The 12,640-nt window shown below is 41.2% G+C and overlaps 2 protein-coding genes across 4 annotated transcripts in view; both read right to left on the bottom strand.

Moving 5' to 3' along the window:
• The window catches only part of SLC35A1 (solute carrier family 35 member A1), a 36,167-nt gene extending 30,444 nt beyond the window's left edge, over positions 1–5,723 (bottom strand). The window contains exon 1 of the mRNA XM_003353254.5: positions 5,428–5,723. Coding sequence (XP_003353302.1) covers positions 5,428–5,443 — 16 coding nt within the window. The 5' untranslated portion in view covers positions 5,444–5,723. The remainder of the gene's footprint in view (positions 1–5,427) is intronic.
• Positions 11,139–12,640, bottom strand: part of CFAP206 (cilia and flagella associated protein 206) — a 32,693-nt gene continuing 31,191 nt past the window's right edge. The window contains exon 13 of one of the 3 annotated variants that reach the window (XM_005659280.3): positions 11,139–12,246. In XM_005659280.3, the coding sequence (XP_005659337.1) occupies positions 12,016–12,246 (231 nt within the window). In that variant the 3' untranslated portion in view covers positions 11,139–12,015. The remainder of the gene's footprint in view (positions 12,247–12,640) is intronic. The other 2 variants (XM_005659281.3, XM_021089775.1) reach the window with 2 other exon arrangements.

Below are 12,640 nucleotides of genomic sequence, written 5' to 3'. Positions count from 1 at the left end.
TTCTAATTTTAAGCACAAAATACATTTAAAAATTTACTTCAAGAGTTCCTGGAGTTCCCGTTGTGGTGCAGTGGTTAACGAATCCGACTAGGAACCATGAGGTTGCGGGTTCAATCCCTGGCCTTGTTCAGTGGGTTAACGATCCGGCGTTGCCGTGAGCTGTGGTGTAGGTGCAGATGCAGCTTGGATCCCGAGTTGTGGCTGTGGCTATGGCGTAGGCGGGTGGCTACAGCTCCGATTAGACCCCTAGTGTGGGAACCTCCATATACCATGGGAGCGGCCCAAGAAATGGCAAAAAGACAAAAAAAAAAAAAAAGAGTTCCTGTTGTGGCGCAGCAGAAATGAATCCGACTAGGAGCTAGGAGGTTGAGGGTTTGATCCCTGGCCTCGATCAGTGGGTTAAGGATCTGGCATTGCCATGAGCTGTGGTGTGGGTTGAAGATGTGGCTCAGATCCTGCATTGCTGTGGCTGTGGTGTAGGCCAGCAGCTATAGCTCTGATTCAACCCCTAGCCCGGGAACCTCCATATGCCATGGGTACAGCCCTAAAAAGAAAAAAAGAAAAAAAATTATTTCAAACAACACTTTCCAATTACATGAACACAAACACACACACACACACACACACAAAAGCCAGCTGACTTAATATCACTGGTTAGGCAGAACTTTTGCCCCTAGGGATAGCTCAATTCCAAGGCTATGTGACATAACTAAACAACCCTAGTTTGGGCTGTTATAAATTACATACTTTATATAATTCATACTTCTGAAAGCAAAGCATGAAAACAATTACAGCAATGAATATTCTAAATATAAAGAGAGCAGAAAGAGGGGGAGTTTCCTTCATGGCTCAGCAATTAACGAACCCAACTAGGATCCATGAGGATGGGGGTTTGATCCCTGGCCTCACTCAGTAGTTTAAGGATCCAGCATTGCCGTGAGCTATGGTGTAGGTCACAGATGAAGCTCTGATCCCGTGTTATTGCGGCTATGGCGTAAGCCAGCAGCTAAAGCTCTGATTCGACCCCTAGCCTAGGAACTTCCATATGCCTCGGATGCAGCCCTAAAAAAGCTAAATAAGTAAATAAATAAAGAGAGCAGAAAAGGAAACAAAAACAGTAACTTAGTGATACAAGTAGGGATTAAAACTTTATCACAAAACAAATTACATCTAGTCCCTCATTTCACAGCATTATACGAAAAGATCATAATACAAAAAAGAGTACTGAGAACGAAGTTCTGTGAAACTTCAAATCCAGGAAACATACATGACTTATGAACACTCAATTTAAGAACGTACAAGTATATATGAGCAGCAGCCATCACTCAAGCACCAGGGCCAGTCCAACACCTTCCATAAAACCACAAGCCCTGAGGTACTGGGTCTCCTTTCCCATCCACACCCCGAGCCCTGCTGTGATACTGCCATTGCCTGATGCTCAAACCATTCCTACTTTCTTTACCCAGTTCACACCTCTCTCATCCCCAGCTACCTCTAACCTTCTTTCAAATCTTCAGGCACATATAATCAGCAAATTTTATTCTATGAAGGGCCAAGAGTAAATATTTTAGGTTTTTGTAGCCCACAAGGCAAAATCAAGGATCTCATGTAGGTACTTAAGTAGCAAGAGAGAAAATACATTTTCACATTTAGCTTGTATTTAATTGGACAAATTTAAAATATAACAATAATTGAGTACAATGCCTTATGGTATTGAAAAGAAGGGAATTCTACTGGGGGTTTCATTGGTCTTCAAAGTTAACGTTCCAGCAAATCATTTACATGGAGTTCCCTGGTGGCTCAGTGGGTTAAGGACCCCAGTGCTGTCACTGCTGTGGCTTGGGTCACTGCTGTGGCACGGGTTCAATCCCTGGCCTGGGAACTTCCACAAGCCAGAGGTGGACCCCGCTCAAAAAGAAAAAAAAAAATCAATTGCAAGCGCTCACGTGTAAAAACCATTCTTAGCTCGTAAGCCATACAAAAACGAGAGGCTGGGTTTGACCAATGGGCCATACTTTGACAACCTGGGTTAAGACTCAGAGGGACAGGAGGTGACTCTGGGCTACTGGTATAACTCCATTATACCTAAGTATTCTTTAGTTCACCACTTTGGAAGCCTAACCAAAATTCGAAGATGACTTTCACGGGAAAATAAAATAGGAGTTTCAAACAAACCAACTTTATATGGTAAGGCAGTAACTTAACCAGGAAACAGGTTCTTCAATGTAAATATTTTCCCCTGGTTGAATTAAAGAATTATGTATAAATTGCAGGCAGGTTTTTAAAATGATATCAGGTCTTAACTAAAAAGTAATATGGCTGAACAAAAGAAATAGAGCTTATATCTGCCTAAACTTTCTTTCCAAAAGATCTGAGGAGCCAAAACACAATGTTTATGCAAATGGGAGTGAAGGAGATAATGATTATACTTCACTTGCTCTAAAACTTTCCCACACAAGGAGGAAATGTAAGACTTAAAAAATAAACAGCAAGACAGGAGAGTTCCCATCGAGGCTCAGTGGTTAACAAATCCGACTAAGAACCAAGGGGTTGCAGGTTCGATTCCTGGCCTTGCTCAGTGGGTTAGGGATCCGGCATTTCCGTGAGCTGTGGTGTAGGTCACACACGTGGCTCGGATCCCTCATTGCTATGGCTCTGGTATAGGCCGGTGGCTACAGCTCCGATTAGACCCCTAGCCTGGGAATCTCCATATGCCGCGGAAGCGGCCCTAGAAAAGGCAAAAAGACAATAAATAAATAAATAAATAAACAAACAAACAAACAGCAAGACAGAAGAAAGCATTTCCCATCTTCTCCATCAAAGGTGAGCAACACCTCCATTTCCCCTCACTTTTATATGCCCTGCAAACTCAGACTAGTTTCTTATTTTTAAAACGTTGGAGGAAAAAAGTTTTTAAATGGCCTTTTGCAATGCATGGAAATTATATGAAATTCAAACTTCAGTGAACATAAAACAGTTTTCTTGGAACATAGCTACACTCATTTATTTCCAAATTATCTATGGCTATTTTTTGTCCTGAAACAATAGGGTGAGTAGTTATGAGAGAGACCATCAGCCCTTAACAAAAAAAGGTTTGCCAACACATGTCCTAGATTCTCAACACTTTCATAAATAAGAGAGGTTAAGACTGCCAAACTAAAAATGACTTTATTTCAGCTATTATATATTCAATACAACATAGTGAATGTTTAAACATTAAACCAACTATGTATAGCCTATGTATAATTATTCTGACCTATAATTATTACTGTCATCAACTCTGAAAATATACCTATTAGCATAGTGATTCAACGGGAATATACATGATACTCTTGAAAATAGTGATCTAAATGAAATAGTAATCAAGTAAGTTTAGATATCTGTATAACATACACGGCTTTCTTTGCTATAGACTATCATGTATAAAACATACATAAACTTTTAAAAAATACTTCATATGTTTTTTCTCTAATTTCAGTTTAGCATTAGACCAAAATATTTCTTTTTTTTTTTTTTTCTTTTCAGGGCAGCATATGGAAGTTCCCAGGCTAGGGGCTACAGCTGCAGGCCTACACCATAGCCCCAGCAACACCATATCCTTAACTCACTGAGTGAGACCAGGAATCGAACCCAAGTCCTCATGGATACTAGTCAGGATTGTTACCACTGAACCACGACAGGGACGCCCCACAATATTTCTTCTTCACTCCAGTCATAAATTCTCCAGTATGAAATTGCAATTATTAGCAACTTCAATTTTTTTTCAGAGTAATATCAAAAGTCCATACACGTAATCACTGTCAGTTTTGCTGAGTATTCAAATCATGGCCAGAGGTAGTGACTATAAACCTAGCCCACAACTCAGATGCACTGCTGAGTGGGCACAGTGGCACATTTGCAGTTTTCTCTGTCTCATAAAGTTCCCACTAGCCCCCACGCAATATTTATTTCAGTGTGGGAAATGCCCCCCAAAAGAAATTTACAGTCTGGAGCTGCATCTTTTTCTCAGTTACATTTTACTATTTAAACAGAGGACATTATTCATAATACTTGAGAACTCGGAAATTCAGGAAAGCCCAGATAAATCCTTTGTGAATAACAGGAAGCTCTAGAAACTTCAATTTTGTGTTACACATTTCTCGGGGCATATAAGACTTATAACCAGGGCACAACAAATGTGCAATAGGCCTAAATCTGTATATACTGTTGCAACAGTTCCAGATAATGACTTGACTTTTGTGATTTTGAGGTTGCCTTCCTCATTAATCTTGCAGTTCCCATTTTACGTCAGTTATCAAAACAATTCTGTTTTTTGTTTTTTTCACTTCCTTTACAAAAAGACGCTTAAGGTTGGGTTTATTTGAAATGGGAGAACAGGTAAGAGAAGCACATACAGCTAATGCAACTACAAACAATGCTCTCTGGGCAGAGCTAGAGTAATAAACGTGGCCTCTCCAACCAGGAAAATAATTTGGCACCCATGCGAAAAACTATTCCTCAAATATTTGTTCAACATTTATTCAAAGGTGAAGCCAAGACCTCGATGGGAGAAGGTTGGAGAAAGAATCCGGGTGCTGCTCAACCTTTCCTAGCCACTGCTCTAATTCAGCCCTGCTCTTAACTCACTTACCCCGCTCAGCAAAACAAAAGTGCTGCGGAGTTAATCAGACTCATCCTCATGAAATGGCAATTAGTCATCAAATATTATTACTCTAATGTGCTACCCCTGGGGAAGGGAAGAGTTGTGGATCTCACCCTCCCCCATCCCCCGCCAAAATACCAAAGTGTTTCTTCTAACCATATACAACATTCTCCTTGGAAATAACTCTGTTAACGACTGCCTTTTCCATCTCGTTACGGTTTCAGTTTGTTTTAATGTCCCAGTTCAGTGACTGTTACGTGGACCAGCCGCCGCTTAGACACTACACCCAGAGCATGCCCTTAAACCTCTGAGCATCCTAGGTCAGGAGACGCAGCAGAGACCGCCACCGCGGTGACCCCGGGCCGGACGGAGAACGGTCCTGCCTCCTTTGGGTGAGGCGGATGCAGCCCGGAACCTGCGCCCCGACCCTTCGCCGGGTCCGCCGCTGCCTGGGCCTGTCTGAATTCGGGTCCCACCCACTACCCGCTCGTCGAGGCAGGCGGCGTCTTGGGCCGCGGAACTGCCCAGCGCGGAGTCCGCCGCGGGGAAAGCAGCTGCAGTGGGAGGCTGGCTGCCCCGCGCTGCCCAGACAGGCGGCGGCGGGCGCTCCAGCCCGGGAGCGGCTCAACACAACTCCAGATGCCCGTCGCCCGCGCCTGGCCCCGGGGCCCGGAGCCCTGCGGGCGCGAGGGATGCTGCACCGCCGACAGGTGCGGACCAGCGCTGACGCTCATTCGCCACCGCCCCCCGGGGGCTTCCCCTGTCCCGGCGACCGCCAATCTCACCTCTTGGGGCAGCCATGGTTCCCCGACAGCCCCGCGCGGAACTGACGCGCGCCCCCTCTGCGAGCGCTGCCCCGGACACCGGGGACCGCCCCCTGAGGTCATAGAGACGAAAGCCGCTCGGCCTAGAGCGCCTCGCCGGCCAGTGGCCGCCGGCTTGCCGCCCAGCCAAACACCAAGATTAGGCTCAGGAATCCAACTGCTACCGAAAAGGGAACGACCCGGATGGAGGAGAGGACTGTACCGCCAAGTATATGTGGACAACAGCGTAACACTCGGTTCCAAGGCCGTCCTTTTGTAAACTACAGCTCCCGGCCGGTTAAGGAAACGGAGTTAAGGGAGCGGAGCTTTGCCTTCTGGGAGTTGTAGTCCTCAGCAACGTGACTTGGCGGCAAATAGGATTTGGGCTTAGGCAATGATTCACGGATGTCAAAGCTGTTGTAGGACCACCCAGAACTTGTAAAGAAACAGAAACTACGTTCAGCAACCTTGGCAACTTTTGTAACTTTCACCTCGCTCATTAACTGCCATTGTTACCTCTTATTTAAACTTAATATAGTTATTATTGTTCAGAGTCTTGTGCCTGTGTCCTTATCATTAGCATTGCCATTGGTTATATTTACCCAGCCAGACATTAACTGCACGATCTTCACACGACAAATGGGCTTCATAAATAGTATATGTGTCCATAGGTATTTACTTCAACCGCTATAATCTTTACTTTCACTAAAGCATATTAATTAGCATAAGCGATGTTGGAAATAATTCATTGGCAAAATGAATGGCTTTCGAGATATGTAGTTTGGTTAAAAATACCTCATTTCTTACAGGAACATGATCTGGGGGAGAATAGTAGCTCACATACTCTCTCTCTCACACACACACACACACACACACAAATTGATCAAAATTGGTGTGCTGGGTAAAATGCTTTTTGGGGGACTGGTTTTGTGGCATTCCTGGTTCACGTAACCTATCGTGCTGCTCTTCCCTACTTTTCTTGTAAATTTTCATTGCCCACAAAGATTTTGTATTCCATTGGCATGAGCCTTGCTTGACTAGATTTTGATGTCTTTTGCCCTAACCTGATAAGCCCAATTCCACCAGGGACAAAGCTATCGTCAGAGTCAGGATTATCGACCCGTTCCAGTGAGGGAAGCTGTACACCACAGTCAGTGAGACATGTCTCAGACAACAAAGGAAAAGACAGGGTTATAGAATCTGGGGGAAGGATGGACTCAGGTGAAATTTTAAAAGTGTTTTGATATATTTAAAGCAGAGCTGTGTGTTAAAAAAAAAAAAATCAATATTAGATCTGGGCTGCAAAAGAGGCTCAGGATCCTGTTCCTCGGAAACTGCAAAGTTACATTTCAAGAGCCCCTTAAATGAAGGCTGTGCACCTAGATTGGAAACTGAGGCTGCTTCTTTGCGTCAAAGCCACTAAAATCTTTACAGAAGAGTGGACTGTTTCATTCTTCCTGATACAATTTCAACAGCAAGTTTCCTAACACTTTATGATTTTCGAGGACAAAATTCTTTTAGTGAATTTAGAAAGTAGATACTCAAAAACCAGGGGTTGTTATTATACTTTGCAACTGCAGCATATCCTTGAAATTTTATTTCCTGTTAACTTTGCAGACGGCATTTCTGTTATCCCAGCCCAAGCAGTGGCCAAATGGATATTATATTCTTTTTCTTTTTCTTTTTTTTCTTTTTTTTGCCATTTCTTGGGCTGCTCCCGCGGCATATGGAGGGTCCCAGGCTAGGGGTCCAATCAGAGCTGTAGCCGCCAGCCTCCGCCAGAGCCACAGCAGCTCGGGATCTGAGCTGCATCTGCAACTTACACCACAGCTCATGGCAACGCCGGATCCTTAACCCACTGAGCAAGGCCAGGGATTGAACCCACAACCTCATGGTTCCTAGTCAGTTTCGTTAACTACTGAGCCACGACGGGAACTCCATGGATATTATATTCTTAAGCCAACCTCACTTTTACTTTCCTTGTTTTCAATTATCCTAAGTATTGGAGGGGAAAAAATATCGGTTTAATGTATATTTTTTATGTATACCTAGATTTCTAAAAACTTGGTTAAAGCAAGGCACAGCCATCTTCCATCTTCAACATCTGAGTCATAAGTTCATTTGCCTGATGACAAAATAACTTTTCAGCAGCTGTTGCCTTCTCCATCTGAGAACTGATTGTCTCTATGATATTCCTGATTGTCACTATCAAACTGCAGTATTTGTCTTGATACCTTGCTCACTTTTATCTCTGCTCAGGCATCACAGCTACCCTAGTCTCAATGAATGGCATGAAGGAACCCCAGTATTATATCCATTGGTAACAAAGTAAACATGTAAATTTAGACTGTGAAGGAATCACATGCCCAAAGGCTTAAGAAAGTTGTTGGTAGCTGTATAATAGATTATTAAAAGAGGTAAAATTTAAAGTACGATAAACCATTAACCATGAAGGACCGTGTAAACAAATCATACACCTAGACATGACTGTTTCCATGACAGTTTAAGCATATTACTCTCATTCTGCTATGAAGAAAACATCCAAAACCAATTTGCTAGGTTATCGTTATTTTAAAACAACTCTTTCCTATGGTATAATATTACTAAAGACAAGCCAGAAAAATTGCTGCATTTTAGAATTGTGGGAAAAAATGTTAAATACAAAGAGACGATGTAAAATTCAGTGTATGGGCTAGAAAAGTTAAACATTAGTTATAATCATTGGTATCTAAACATTTCTATTCGGGCTTAATTCCCCCTTGCCTCTGCTTCCTTTTTTAGCTACCATAACCTCGCTTCTCTTTTCCTGCCAGTCACTGATTAAGTAGTCCGTACTTATTTCTACAATTTTCTGCTTCACTGGCTGCAATCTTATTTCAACTCAAGCCAACTCTGTTAAATCAGCTCAACACTTGCCAACTCCATTCCTCATCCTCTTTTGTTTGTTCATTAGACATTTACTGAAAGTCCTAATGTGCCAAGCATTATTCTAGGCACTGAGAACTAGAAAACAGAAATCAGGGGAAATGAGGATAGGCAGGCCCCAGAAATGAAACACTAGGGATTCTCTCCCCTCTTGGCTCACACCAACCAGGCACTAACCAGACAAATGCTTTACATGTGTTAACTCATTCAATCCTCTCGACTAAGCAATGAGTGGGGAACTGATATTATGATTAATTTTTGTGATGAAGAAAAAACTGCAGCAGAGAGAGATGAACACAATTAGTAAGTGGTAGACCTAGACTTGACTTCCATGATCACAGAGATTCCTTCACATTTTTTTCTATTTTTCTGACTGCTCCTCTGTCTTATCTCTTCCTCCTCATTCCAGCCCCATTCTTTGGGGATGACTCCCCAAATTATCTTTGTCCAACTTAAATTCCATCACCTCTGCTTTACTATCTTTGTCATTTCCTGAACTCAAATATCTAGTGCTAAACACGTTATCTTTTTTTAAGTGGTAAAAACTTTGATTTTCCCTTTCCCCTTCCTAGGATGTTAGCTCCCCTTCATTAAATCTCACCTTTACCCCTTCATGTCATCCATCACCACAATACCCTAACTCTTGTAACAGCCTCCTCACTCTCTCCCCAATTCCATTATCTCTCTCCCATGGTTAATCTCCTGTTCAAGGATCTGCCATGGTTTTCTAATATCCTACTACAGGAAGGCAACACATTCCTCTGCTTTCAGAGCTCAGTGGGTTAAAGATCCGACGTTGCCTCGGATGCAGTGTAAGTCACAGAAGATGGATTTTAAAACATACCGTAGGCGTTCCCATCGTGACTCATTGGTTAACAAATCCGACTAGGAACCATGAGGTTGCTGGTTCGATCCCTGCCCTTGCTCAGTGGGTTCAGGATCCGGCGTTGCCGTGAGCTGTGGTGTGGGTCACAGACCTGGCTCAGGTCCCGTGTTGCTGTGGCTTTGGCATAGGCTGGCAGCTGCAGCTCTGATTGGACCCCTAGCCTGGGAATCTCCATATGCCATGGGAATGGCTCAAGAAAAGGCAAAAAGACAATAAATAAATAAATAAATAAATAAATAAAACATTCCATAAGTAACATTTAACTTACATAGAAAACAAATTATACAAACATCTAAATAAGAGTTACCTGAGCCAAAAAAAAAAAAAAAAAAAAAAGCCTAACTATAAATGACCTCCAATTGTTAAGGCGGGCATTAACAGTCCCTCTACCTGAGAGCCTTCAGTATCCACATGTGGGTATTAAAAGTGTGAAGGCAGCAATAAAACTACAGTTTGAAGCTCAGCTATCAGTCATTCACAGGGGCCCTAAACACAACTGCCTGTGGAGTTAGGCAAATGAGGCCTAGGAGTAAAGTGGGAGGCCTGTAAGGCAGCGAAATGGGAACCTGAATTACCTGCCCTGCGAAAGGGCCCAGTTACTACTTTTAGGAACGCTGGCCAAGCGTTGCCAGGTAGTCTGAGCTTTTCAAGGGGCCAGAATCCAGATTCTATGTAAAATTTCCAGATTTTAAAAAACATCATAAACCAGCTATAATGAAAAAAAGATAAAAATAAAAAAATTTTTAAATCATGTGGACTTTTATATTGTTCCAAATTAGCGAGGTTTTATTATATATAATGTATATAATCCATTATATATTATATATCAATTTAATCTGCAAATGAAATAGAAAATATTGACTATGGTTAAATTTTTTCTCAGTTTTCTGATGTTTTCATTAGTCATCATATGCAAGTTTTAACCACAGAGATTCCATTTTGTTGTCACAAGATAAATAAATGAACAAAAATTAGATCTGACAATATCCTTAGTGGAAGTATAAACTGGTGCAACCACCTTGGAAAACAGTTTTTACTTTATCCAGCAAGGTTTAAAGTGCATATGCTCTCTGAGCCAGCAATTCCACTTCTACATATATAGCCTAGAACAACTTTTCCATACATGCATCAAGAGATATGAAGGAGAATATTCATTGCAGCATAATATTTAGTACTCCCAAAGTGGGAAAAAATACTTTCCATCAGCAATAGAACTGAAACATAGGTTGTGCTATATTCACACAATGGAATTCTGCACTATAACGAAAGGAAAATTAATTGTAATACACATAACACAGATAAAAGAAGCAAGTCACAAAAGATGTACATTCTGATTCCACTGATAAAATATTCAAAACCATATAAAATCAAATATTATGCTATTTAGGTATGAAAAAGTGATACGCCTGTAAGGAAAAGCAAAGGAATTATAAGTACAAAACCAATGATGAAGGTTACTTCACATTGAGGAAGGAATGGATGAGATCAGGGAGGCATTTAAAGGCAATGCTAACATGCTTCTTTTTTAAACTGGATGGTGGGCATAAATGTGTTGTTAAATTGTTGTTTTTATACTTTATTACTTAAAAATCTTACTTTCTATTTAGTAAAATTTGATATAACAATTAAAACTTTGTCTTTCACATAAATTTAGTAAAATACAAGTCTTTCACATACACATAGTTTTTTTTTTTTTAGGACCGCATTTGCAGCATATGGAGGGTCCCAGGCTAGGGATCCAATTGAAGCTGTAGCCACCAGCCTACACCACAGCTACAGCAATGCCAGATCCAAGCTTGTCTGCAACCTACACTACAGCTCACAGCAATGCTGGATCCCTAACCCACTGAGCGAGGGCAGGGATCGAACCTGAAACCTCATGATTCCTAGTCGGATTCGTTTCCACTGTGCCATGATGGGAACTCCAAATTTCCAGATTTTAAAAAACACCATGTGGGCTTTTATTCTAACTGTTCCAAATTAGTGAGATCTTATTATATATAATATATATGATCCATTATATATTTTATATAAATTTAATCAGCTAATGAAAAGGAAAACATTGACTATGGTTTAAATTTTTACTGTTTAATATTAAAAATATACTTCTATCCCAGTCATATAATCTATGTTATCTAAATAAATTTCTATCCCAGTCATAATCATCTTATAATATACTAATGTCTAATAACTTCAATCTTTTTTTTTTTTTTTTTTTTTTTTGCTTTTTAGGGCCACACCAGCAGCATGTAGAGGTTCCCAGGCTAAGGGTCTAGTCAGAGCTACAGCTGCTGGCCACAGCCACAGCTACAGCCACAGCCACACCAGATCCAAGCCATGTCTTCGACGTATGTCACAGCTCACAGCAATGCTGGATCCTTAACCCACCGAGTGAGGCCAGGGAGCAAACCTGCAACCCCATGGTTCCTAGTCGGATTGGTTTCCCTGCGCCAGAATGGGAACTCCTAATAATTTCAATCTTAATGATGCTAAATTTTTTTCTAACAGGTCAAAGAGGAATGGACAGAGTTTTACTTTTCAGTTTTAATAGAACGAAAAATGTATTACAGAAAACAATTTTTCATTTTTTTGTAGCAGTTGGACTGTACATGTAAATGAGAATCCAAAATAATTCATATCACCAATGAATGTGCCGGCCCCCTCCCCAAATTAGCCAATTTTCATGGATGCAAAATATTGTTAAATAGTTGCCATTGTTCATACTTCGGTGGTACCGATGTTCAAAACGTGGTCTCTAACTAGGTTTCATCAACGCCTCTGGTTAAGTTCACCTTTACTCCATAGGTAGTCTTAGTCTGGCCCCCGCGAAGACCAGCTATGTAGATCTGGGGCCGGGGCACTTGGCTGCTGCCTTCCCTCAGGGACTGTGTGCTAGCGGTCTTTGAAGGGTACACCTGGGAACAATTTTCTCTTCTCATGTGACTAAGATTGGTTTGTACTGAGTGAGTAACTTTCTGACGCAAATTGGCCTAAGTACAAAGAGAATACACAGAAATTAACATTTCTCTAAAGAACAAAATACTCTGAAGGAGCAGTTAATATCTGCCTTCTCCCCTGCCCATCCACAAAGCAATGACTCCTACAACCTTTCTACAAAACATAAAAATATTAGAAAATTTAGAACATAATAGAAAATAAATACCCTTTGCTGAGAAGTAGGAAAATAGATTAAATGGTGAATATGGACCCAAAGTGAGAATATAGAGATTCAGATTTATGGTGAGCTCAATTCTTTGTTAATATAATCTTCTAATTCATTTATTATTATACACTGAGATTCATACAACTTGGATTTTTCCACCATTCTTGGTTTATTTTTTTAAAGACAAAAATTTAAGATTTCCATTGTTTTACTTAAGTGGG

The sequence above is a fragment of the Sus scrofa genome, chromosome 1 (assembly GCF_000003025.6).
Source record: "Sus scrofa isolate TJ Tabasco breed Duroc chromosome 1, Sscrofa11.1, whole genome shotgun sequence".
Lineage (NCBI taxonomy): Eukaryota > Metazoa > Chordata > Mammalia > Artiodactyla > Suidae > Sus > Sus scrofa.
Note: the sequence above shows the minus strand (reverse complement) of the source record. Positions and strands in the feature narration are given on the sequence as shown.